The sequence below is a fragment of the Talpa occidentalis genome, unplaced genomic scaffold (genome assembly GCF_014898055.3).
Source record: "Talpa occidentalis isolate TD23 unplaced genomic scaffold, MPIMG_talOcc4v2.1, whole genome shotgun sequence".
Classification (NCBI taxonomy): Eukaryota; Metazoa; Chordata; class Mammalia; order Eulipotyphla; family Talpidae; genus Talpa; species Talpa occidentalis.
Window position 1 is genome coordinate 129,946,975 of NW_026555331.1, and position 12,037 is coordinate 129,959,011.

Genomic DNA, 12,037 nt, shown 5'->3' on the forward strand with positions numbered 1-12,037 from the left:
TATTGGTTGAGTTTGATTTTTCTCTTCTTGGGACCTGACCAGGCAGAGCTAATTCCTTTTATCAGAGCCAGGCAGGTGGGCAAGAGCAGAATTGGGAAAGAGACACAGCCACTGCGACTGGCACAGTTCAGGTGTGCTTGAAGGAGGTGAAGTGTGTCAGATCAAGTGAAGAGTCCAGAGAAGCGCTCAGACAGTAAGGCCCTGTGGTAGAAAATTGCAAAAGGGAGCTTCACACAAATAATGGGGGGCACAGTAACTAAAAATTGCAGTCCTGTGATTCTTAGAAGTGCAGGCAAGGTGAGGTGCCAGCACCCACCAGGGGGCTTTGAGGCTGCTCTTCACTCTTTGAAGAGTAGGACTGAAAAAGAGTAGGATATTGGTCAGGTTCCTGGAATGAGACCTGGGAAAGATAGCAGTAGAAGCTCAGTTATTAATAAAATCTGGGAGAAACCAGTAGGCTATTTAACCATATCCCAGGGCCTCTACACAATCTAATCCTGTGTAGCACTTTAAAGGTATGTCTGATGTTCTGAGACAGCAAACTATCACTGATATATTAAATCTGCAAATTGTAGAGTGTTACATAACATATTTTGAGGAATAAAATGTATCAGTGAAAGGAACCTTGGGACATAGTAAGGTAGAATTGTGTTTAGATGAATGATACCAACACCTTAGGTCTATTTAATAGGAACAGGTAATTTGTTTGCCATTTGTTTTCATCCTTCTCTCCACTGGAAATGTTTACAATTATTGACTAACAGCTGCCTAAAGTGGCCAAATTTTGCAGGTATTCCTGACAGAGGCAGCATATTGTGGAGAACAGTACATGAATGGAGGGGTACCAACTCCCATCTGGACTGCCTGGCCCAAGATCCTATTTCTGTCACTGATTGCTAATCTGTGCTTGTTTTCCTATCTGTGAAATGGGAACAATAGTAGTACTTACTTCATAGGGTAGTTGTGAGGATTAAATGAGCTAGCCTTTGTAAAATGTAGAACCGTATCTGGCCTATGATAAGTTCTGTGCAAAGGTTTGTTAAACAAATAGAACAGAACACATTCTTAGCTTCCAGGAATCACTCAGGAGCTAACCTTAGACTTCTTTATTTCCTGCACATATCTTTTTCTTAAGACATTAAATTTAAGCATTGTCTCAAGCAAGCACTATGAACAAATATAAAGTTCTTGCCAGCAGAGTACTGGATCATTTTTTTTTTTACATTTTTTAAATTTTTATATTCCCCATACAATTGCACCCTCCTTATTTTGACCCCAATCCCTCCTGTCCCCCCCCCCCATAGTGTGTCTCTGGTTTATAGTTGTTTGTTGATTTTGATTTTTTCTTTCTTATAGTTATTCTTTTTCCTGGTCCCTTATTTAGGTTTTCTAGATTCCTGCTATGAGTGAGACCATCCGGTATTTTTCTTTTTCTTTCTGGCTTATTTCGCTGAGCCTGATCCCTTCCAGCCCCGTGGATCATTTTTGACCTTGATCTTTCTGAAATGGAGAAGAAAAGCATAATAATGAAAGTGGTTGTTCTATGCATTTACACTCTAAAGGTATAGTGAGTAGCTAATTGCTATATGATTTTTAATACATAATTTATCTACAATAGTATCTAGTTTGGATGACTGACCTTTTTTCTCATCTCTTGGATACTGCTTCCAACAATTAGGCAGGTGTAAATGACAACAAAACTCTTTCTGTACCACTCCCACCCCCATATCCCTCACATACCATGAGCTGGTTAGACAGAAGATAATGCAGTTTATGCACACCTGTGAACGACCTGGCCTGTTGGGTACATGGCAGACTCAAGTCACTGGATATACTGTGACTTTAAGTAATGAGGCAGAATAATAGACTTTTGTTTTAATAAGGCTTTGAGAGACAAACCTCCCAGATCTCTGTAATGTCATCAGGTAAAGATAAGGAAGTCAACACTAGATAGTAACTAAATAGTGATGTTCTCTTAACGCTCCTGCCTACATTGGAAATTTGACTTCTCCCAAGTCAGTGAGAAGGTGTCACATTAAGGAACCAGCAACTCTGCTTTTATACTGTGTTAATGATATTATAAAGTGAACCAGAATAGTTGCAGACTTAGATTTTCATGGGCTTTTACAATTACAAATAATATTAGTAGTGGGAATAATAATTTCATGTTGCACCATGTTGGTTTGCATCTTTTTAAGTCAAAAAATGCATTGGAAAAATGCATATTACCAAACTTCAATTTTTGCCAATTAAATCAATGAAGGTTATTTCAGTGTAAGTTCAAGTTCTCTTGTAAAAGAAATACTGATTTGTAGGAACTCTTGATTTATTGATAAGATAGGCTCTTTGTGATATGAGCTGCAAACACTTATGGTTTTAACTTCAATTCCATCCTAGATTTGCCATTAGAAATTTGTCATTTGTGTTAGAATTGAAAAGAACCTTACTGTCCAAATCCCTCAACTTATAGGTGAGAAAAATTTGACTCAGAGAGATAAAGCTGTTGGCTCAAGAGAAAACAAATCTGATCCCTACAGCTTCTCTAGGAAGAAGTGTTCCACACCTGGAAGAATGAGAGGACAGCGGGAAGAACTCTCTTACTTGTACCTGTATTTATGTAATGGTTTTAAAGCAACATTGACGCAAACGCCAAAACATAGCTTGTAGCTCTTTAATATAAGAATGACAACTCAACATTTCAACAATTTAACAGTAGAATAGAGAAAAATGAGGATTTTATGAACTATAATCATTGCTTTTAAAACCTTAGTATCAGGATCATTGCAGATTAGATGAGATAATCCATCCACCCTGTGACACAAATCAATTGCATTAATTGGATTATAATTAAGCATTGTGAATTCAAGTTACCATGTTACTGTCATTCTCTCTAGTGGAGTTATTGTTCTAATATCAATTTATTACCATGCAGTAACTTACATTATTTAAACAACACTGTTTTAAGCCCAGGGTGAGGCATAGAAATTGGTGTCCAGATGGCAAAAGCTGAATGTCAGCTGTATGTAGCAAGATAGATGCTCTGCATTAGGAACATTCCTCATTCCTAAACTATTATAAAGTTTGAAAAAGAATGAAGCAAAAAAGACTCAATGTTGTATGGATGCCTTTTATTGGTAATAAAGTCTGAATTAGCATATACAGAACATTCCAAGATAATTAATGTCCACTCTCTTTAGGGAGAATTCTCTGTTAGTGTTTCATTTGCCTTATAATTAGCTGTAGCTCAGCAATTAAGTCATGTCACCACTTTGCTGTGACTAGAAGAATGGTATTAGTGCTTGGGTGGGTGGCACTGTTTGGTGCAGACTGCGCATAATAAATCGGAGTTGCTGGCTTCCTAAATGATACTTCTTTTGTGCCTTAGAAACAGTCTTTCAGGTTCTTGAATAAATTGTGTGTGTTACCCACATGCAGTCATAAATGCACTGAAACAAATGATTCCATATAAGATTTTGTGACTGCAATATTGCAAACTTCAAAAATTGTTGTGTTCATATATCATTTTTCTAAAACTAAAATTCTATCTGAAATTTAGATACATTTAAATAATGTAACTTTTCCTACTTAATCTTCTAGAACTTCCTAATAAAAATAGGATAGTTTTGTTGTTGTTAATCTGCCAATTTATCCTTAAATATATCATTTTAAACTAAAAGAAATTGAAATATTCTTTAAAAATTTTCCACTTTAGAAAATGTCTTATTTGAAGTAAAAAGCAAAACATGTATTAGTTTTTTAACCTATATCTCTTTTTATTTGGCACCATAATAATACATGCATGTGTAAAAATTTTACAACTATAGAGAATACAAAGGTATAAAATGAAAAATCAGTGTAATTCTACCTTCCAAAGATAACTTCTTTTAAGGTTTCTAGTTTTATATCTTTTTTTTTAGATTTATTTATTTATTTATACAAGCACTGGGTATAGTCAGAAGCGTGGGAGGGTGAGAGAATTCACCAGAGCCAGAGCGGGGAACAGAACAGGCAGACTGATGAAATACACTGCTGGGGGGAGCAGTGGGAGTGGCAGGAGAGGTCTGTTGCGCCATATGGGACCCTCGCTTGGGACTGGGGATCGAACCGGCGCTGCAGAGGCCATGGGCAGCTTCACAGCCCAGCGCTGAACTGCTGCTCCACCAGGGGAGGCCCTTTTATATCATGTTTTAAAGATCTTTTCTCACCCAGATTAGAAAGCGGCATATGCAGTAGAAAATTTCAAATCTATGATGAAGTTAAAGAAACAAACATGTGATTCTGGCACTATTGGAATGTTTTATATCTTTCCATACTTCTTTTTTTGTGCCCAGAAATTGTACATATGTTTATGTACCTATACAGGTAGTGAATGCATAATCTGTGAATTTTTTTCCAAAGGGTATCAAACTATACATAATTATGTCATCTGCTTTTTAAACAAAAATGTGATCATTTTTCCATGTCATCTGTAAAATGATTTTTAATGACTGCTTACTATACTATTATAGAGTTATAACAGTAACTATTTTTCTTATTGGATGTTTGGTATTTTTTTCCCTTTGTCTTTTACAAGTGATATATTTATAAATATATTTTGCTTAATATCCCTGAAGAGAAATATATGCTGAAACCCATTGTTTTATCCAATGATAAATTGCAATATTTAGTGATTTTCAAAGTTCAGGAAAAAAGTGTAATCAATTCATATGTACATACTTTTGGGATTGACACGTGGATAAGCAGATCTCATATTAAAAAAAAATTAAAGATTTATTTATTTATGCATACTAGAACTGGGGAACAGGCCAGAGTTGTGGGGGATGAGAGGATTCACTAGAGACAGAGTGGGGAGTAGAACAGGCAGACTGACTGAAATACACTGCTGAGGGGAGGAGTGGGCGAGATGGAAGAGCTCTGCTGCACCGTGTGGGTAGCTCCCTGGCCGGGCGGGGATCAAACTCATGCAGGAGAGGCTGTGGATAGCTTCAAAGTGCTGTGCTTAACCCCTTGCACCAGGGAGGTCCAGATCTCATATTTTTATAATGTCTTTAGAAAATAAAGATTCTGAATTTTAGGCTTCTATTTTTTTTTCTCTCATGCTTTTAATATATATACATAATCTTTTAGGTTTAAACATCCTGTTATTATAGATATTCAAATCCTATAGTTGAATATATAATCACATTTGTGCAAGGGAAGTCTGCTATGTTTGTTTTAATACCATTCCTTTTTATGTCAGAATTTTTTTTAATATGCAGAATTTTTTAATGTGCAGAAGTTCTATATAACTAGTAGTGTTTTTTTCCCCATCACCATCCGTTATTCCCCTTTGATCCTCCTTCCATCCTCCTCCTTCTTAAATTTCTGAGACTTCATTTTGTTTAGAACTATTCATTAGTTTTTAGCAGTATTTTGCTTTGTCTTATTGTTCTTTATGGAAATGTCCAGTATTTGTCCCTGTCATTATGACTTGTTTTACGGCTTTACTTGAACTTTAAATGATAACATTTGATCTTTCCATATGGTTGAGTAGTAGTACCATTGTGTGAATTTACCACAAACTTTTTTGATACAAACTTTTTTTTAAAATTCTCTTGATTCTTTTTTTTTTTTTATAGAGGCATGTTTATTTGTTTGTTTGTTTTTGTTTATACATGCACTGGGTACAGTCAGAAGCGCGGGAGGGTGAGAGAATTCACCAGAGCCAGAGCGGGGAGCAGAGCAGGCAGAAGGACCGAAGTACACTGCTGAGGGGAGCAGCAGGCGGCAGGAGAGGTCTGCGCGCCATGTGGGACCCTCCTCCGGTGGCTGGGGAGCAGCCGGGGATTGAACCAGCGCCACAGAGGCTGCGGGCAGCTTCACAACCCAGCGTTCAACCGCTGCGTCACCGGGGAGGCCCTTGATACAAACTTTTATCAGTGGACACTTAGGTGGTTTCTGGGCCATATTTATTGTAAATAATGTTGCAATAAATATTGTAGACCATGTAATTTTTTGAATTGATTGCTTCATGTTCTTTGGTTAGATATCCAAGAGTATCATTGCTGGGTCATATGGTATTTCCATTTTGAGGTTTTTAAGGTAAATCCAGATTGCTTTTCAGATGGCTTCACCCGTTTACATTCCCACCAGCAGTATAACAGGGTTTTTATTTTTCTTATGTCACTGAGTTTTATAACCATTGAAATGTTAGAAATCCCAATTCCAAAGTGAAAAACTATTAGATGCAGGTTTTACAGGATGCTTAGTAACAAGTGTAAGAAGATTTACTTAGAGAGCAAGAATTTGATGATTTCCCAGGATGCTTGAATTTCTCTCCTGTTTTCGCAGTCCTCATTCAATGAGGAGAAATTAATTATTTTGTTTAAAAAAATTATCATAACTTGAAAGCTGTAAAAGGGTAGTATCTCAGATGCTGCTACATATATATATTAAAATACAGATATTTACTAATCCTAAATACATGTGAATATGTATTTATCTTTAAAATATTAGAATATATAAATAATATATGTATGACCGACCTGAGGGTTTTGAATTTAAATGCTCCTCAGATTTTTCATGTTTTTGATATTTTGGATATAGGAAATGTTTGGAAATCTCTCTGTAATTTGTTAGACTTGGTGTATTAAATATCGGTAGACCATAGTCGTTTTCATGGAAATTGCTTCAAATGTGATTTGGCATAACCTTTACCAGAAATTATAATCATTTTATCCATCTTCTTACTGTCATAGTTTAAGACATAAAGACTTTTGCAGTCTGCATGAAAACCAAATAGTATTTGTTCAGTTTTATTTTACTCTTAGAATGCGTGGTTTCTCGAGGGAAATGAGGAGTACAGAGTTATCAGGTGTGAAGATACAGTAATGTTATGGGAAAGTAATGAGTTTCATTTTACTGTTTTTACCTAAGGGATTGGTTTTCTGTAAAATGATAATTATAAAGGCATAACAAATTATTTTTGAGATACCAGATTTGACACATCAGGTTTCCACATGGGACAGGTGGGGATTATTGATGTGTGTGTATCTGCATGTATATAAATGCACACATACATGCATATATAAGTGAAGTGAGAAGGAGCACATTGGACTATAATGAAGGTTTGTAGGTCTCTTAGTGGTGGGTATGGTATGATAACAACACCTTATAAGGGTGATTCTATCCCCTCAATGTTATACAGTATTATAAATCAACATTTTCTTAATACAAATAAATGAATAATAGCAAATTTTTATGATCATACTTTTAATTTTTAATTTGCTGTTATTCATTTATAGTGAATAATAGCTCTATAATTTGGGTTCTCTGTAATTTGGGTGTGTCCATCTGTTAATGCTCACATCAGTCATAGTGGTTATTCCTAAGAAAATTAGAGGAAATGAGAGACAAGTATATTAGCAGTTCTGTACAAAACAAAAGAAAAGAAGGGGCAAAATATTAAAAAGGTGGTGGTGGCGGGAGAAATATATCAAGTCACTAGTGCCCTGTGGCACAGGGGTTAAGATGCAATCTGTGAAGCTATCCGTAACCTCTGCAGTACGAGTTCAATCCCCGGCCAGGGAGCAACTCACATGGTGCAGCAGACCTCTCCTGACTCGCCTGCTGCTCCCCTCAGCAGTGTACTTTGGTCAATCTGCCTGTTCTGTTCCCTACTCTGTCTCTGGTGAATCCTCTCACCCCCCACACCTCTGGCCTGTACCCCAGCTCTTGTATGCATAAATAAATAAATCTTTAAAAAAAAAATAGCAAGTAGATGATTTAGAGTTCTTTTAAATCTCAATACTTGGCAAATAAGATTTTTTTTTCTGAATATTTCCTTTCAGCAGCTATGTTCCTTACTTTTCTGCTTTGAGGAATTGTTTGATTTTTCTCTGTAGCTATTGATTTGTCTCATGTCATACTCCCAGATTTCTGAATCTGGTTTTGTCTATGATGAAGTTTGAGAACTAACTCATTTTAATGGTTTCTATGTTGTGTGTCTGTTTTTCATTTTTCAGGAGGCACTTAAACCAATAGTCATGTCATCTCATGTAATTACATGCCTCTGCATATTTTCTATTCTATTAGTGAACAGTATTTATGGTTCTTGTGTGTACATGAATCTGCTATAGCTATTTGTTAAGCAGTTGCCTAGAGCACTATGAAACTCAGTGTATTTAAGGAGTGTTTTTTTTTTCTTTTTTGGCCTCTCACTGAATACTCGGTAAGTATCCCTTCCACTTTCTGGATCATAGAAAGACCACTAGAAGATGGAAAGTAACTTTCCAGTATATTTTGCTTTCTAGTAAATTATGTATAGTGGATTTTTTTTTCCCTGTCATTTTTTCTCCCACATCCTTAATTTTTATTTAGGAAATATTCTGCTAAATTCCTGAAAAGAAAAAAAAGCTCATAAATAAAATTAAAATATAGCCTAGGGAAAACTGCATCAACATACTGAAAGTTAACACAAAAGGTTAACATACTAAAGATAAGGCTTCTGTAAATCAGTGAATTCCCAATAAAAATATAAACATCATGAATCAATTGTTCACCAAAGAATAAAAACTAGAGAAGATAAGCATGAAAATACTTTAGCAAATAATCAAAGAAATCCCCCCCTTCATCCCTTCCTCCTACTTCCTTCCTCTGTTTCTTTCCCTCCCTCATTCCTTCACCCACTTCCTCCTAATTTGGTAAAGGCTTAACAATATATAATACTTGATGAGGCAGGTGCTCTCAGATACTGCTGGAAAGTAGCAAAACCATACTGGACAGTAATTTGGCAATATGAATTGGGACTTGAAGATTCTTGTAACCTTTAATATCATTTTGAGGAATCCATTCTAGGGACTAATTAGAGATGCTACAAAAGCATGTGCAGGGATAGTCACTGTCATTTATAATAGCATTAGAGACATCCAAAACTTTAGAACACAAATTTCCAATAACAGAAGTGATAACATAAATTATGAAAAACCTTCAAAAGGCATGTTATTACATAGCCATTAACATGTTTCCAAAAAATGTTTAATGACCTTGAAAAATGTTCACACTATAGTTTCAAATAAAGAAGAATGAATGTTGCTTTACAAAATATCAGAGAAAGGAGCCAGCTCTTCCCATGTCCATATTTATGTCCTGACTATTAGTACTGCCTCTTTTTGTGTGAAAGATCTATCTCTGGATCTTATCTTTACCATAGTAAGATAAGTGAGTAAAATATAGAATAAAATAGATTATAGAATAGAATGCATTAGAATGTGCAGACATCATTCTTCACTGCTAATGATAACTTTGAGGGACATCAGTCATGGTTATCTGACAAGAGGTTTGTGTGGTAATGAATGGTTCAGTAATCAATCAGCCACCACCCCCCAACCCCATCAGCACCCACCCCCCTCCAGTCTCCAACTCAGGAGGAAGTCATTCCAGTGCCTGTGCTGCCTAGACTGCAACTGTGGCTTGGGGCAGCCCCTTGCTCTCAGACCCCAGAGGGCTCCCAGGCTCAGGGACTCTTGAATTAAAACACTGAAAACCTCAAATAGCAAATCTGAACTGTGGGCATTTCTCTTTATTTTGTCACCTCAAAAGAAAAATATGCTCTGAAGGGTAAAGAGCACAAGCTCTGGGGTCAGGTAAAGCTGTGTTCCAACAAGGTTCAGCCCTATAGCTGCAAGTCCATGGGTGAGTCATTTCACCTCAGTAAGCCTCAGCTTCATCCTCATAAAATGGGGTAATGAAACTGCCAGGCTGTGGAGAAGATCCCAAAATACAGAACAGCACTCAGTAAATGGTGGGTTACTATGAGGCAGCCTTTTCTCTCTGCAATGTTTATTGAACTGAAACAAGTATTTAAAAGTATGGCTTGATAATACACTTTTTGGTACTATAAAGATGGTAGACATTTTGTAGATAATGATCTGAATTATATTGAAGGTGGCTTTTTTTTTAAATCACTGTGCTTATTTAGAAGTCATGTTAATTATTTCTTTGTGTTTTAGTCTCTACATCTGTTAGTTTGTATTTTCTTAGCAGTAATTCTTAAGAAAAATTTAGCTTGTGCAGATTATTTTAGCAGTGCTATGTGTACTGGTTTCTCTCTCTCTTAAATATTTATTTATTTATTTATGCATCGAAGAACTGGGGTATAGGCCAGAGGTGGGGGGTGAGAGGATTCACCAGAGACAGAGTGGGGAGCAAAACAGCTGTATCTACTGAAATACACTGCTGAGGGGAGCAGCGGCCAAGACAGGAGAGATCTGCTGTGCCATGTAGGTTAGCTCCCTGGCCAGGGATGTGAACCCAGGGGTGATAGTGTGATAGTAAAATGGGCTTGTTTTTATAGTAATGTGATGGTTCACCTCCCAGGGTAATATAGCTGGTGCGTCAGAGGTACCTTCTGAATTAGTGGCACAGGATTTCCTAGTGTGGACATGACTGACTCATTCAAACCCAGGACTGTGGGTTCATTAACCTTGAGTTTTAACAAACTGCTGATCCACCCAGAGATAAACTACCTGGGCTCTTAAGAATTTTGGCATTGGGCAATTACTAATTAAGAACATGAACATTTCTTTCTTTTTTAATATAATATTCAGATGAATGGGTCAAGCGAGTGATAACAATGTCTGAAAGCAATCTGAGAGTAAGAATAGATTTGAAAGGTGGTGGGGGGAATGCCATCCATGAGATCAAGAACATTTGTTATTAGGGACAACATGGGCACCTGTAATTCAGACACGTCCGTTAGTAGATTAAAAAAACAAACTGGTGTACTAACATAGGAAAATACCAGTGTTCCAGTTCCCTTTGACTGTCACCTGTTGATGTTACTTAAAGCCAGGTGCACTTGTGACTTACCAGTCATAATTTGCTGCCAGCCTTTGCCCTGGAGAGATAATTTTAGGTGCCCTGTGGAACAGTACCAGGTCATTTGGTGCTAATGCAAAGCCAAGTGTAGTTACTGGGATTGAAAAATAACGAAGTCAAGGGCTTATTTGGGACAAGCAGACAACATTGCATATCATTTAGAGGTACAGGCTCAAACCTTCAGATGTATGTTACTACTATAGCCATCACCAAAGCACCCATATGCTTTAATTTATAAAAAAGAAGAATCTCGGAGAAAGTAGATACATTTCTAATCATTAACCATATGTTTTTAGCAATTTGGTGTAAGAATAAACTAGTATTGTACTTCTTAGAAGAAAGTGGAAGAAAGCTTTGAGTTTTATTCCTAGTTCACTGCCCTTTTGCTTTATTTATATTTTCCTTTAACATAAGTCACACTTAATGGTAAACTCTCTTCTCATTCCCGACAGATTTCTTGATAGAAGTCTGCCTATGCTTGATGCCATAATTTCCTTACCGCTTACTCACTGTCTTCATTCCCTTGCAATTTGACCTTGGCGCCTCTTTGCCACCTCTCATCCTTAAGCACATGGTTAAGAACCACAGCCTACGACATTAGATCTACCCAAACTCTCCACCCCCACCCCAACATTATAGGAGGAGCTCTCTTATGAAATTACCCCAAGGAGTGTTTGTTTTAGCTTTATCACCGAGCACTCTGCCCTTATATAGTCATCCCATGTTCATCGAACATACAGAACCACTCTGGACAAACTCTGTGCTGGGTGTTGGAGGGTTCAGGCCCAGTGAGGGGTTGCAGGGTAGAGGTGTCTAGAGCCTAGACAATCATGCTTCTGCAAGGCTTCTGTATCTGTGCAGCATTATTATGGGGAAGCTCTCCCAGTGGAGAATGCCTTTTTTTCTTTCTGATATTACACTGTTTATGCAAATCAGAAAGATTCATAAAATTGCCTTCAACCCTAAATTACCACATTTTCAATGGCTAAAATTGTAAGACTTATATAAGCATATCTCCTCTTCTTGACCAGAGTGCAGTTCTTCAGTATCAGCCTACTTGTAAATAAGAGGGAACAGATAATCTGGGATCTTGCTTCACTTGTCCTTGGGGACTATTGAGGTTTGTATGTGACCAGGCTTGGGACAGTCCTTCATGGCTTGACAGATGGTTTCCCCCAGC

General features: G+C 37.1%; 1 protein-coding gene across 9 annotated transcripts in view; it reads left to right on the forward strand.

Annotated features, from left to right (window-relative positions):
• The window catches only part of ST7 (suppression of tumorigenicity 7), a 222,700-nt gene that overhangs the window by 91,189 nt on the left and 119,474 nt on the right, over positions 1-12,037 (forward strand). Inside the window, exon 1 of one of the 9 annotated variants that reach the window (XM_054692584.1) lies at positions 1,533-1,562. The exons of the other annotated variants lie outside the window; for them this stretch is intronic. Coding sequence (XP_054548559.1) covers positions 1,544-1,562 — 19 coding nt within the window. The 5' untranslated portion in view covers positions 1,533-1,543. Of the gene's footprint in view, positions 1-1,532; positions 1,563-12,037 lie in introns of those variants that run through there. 9 annotated transcript variants of the gene reach the window in all.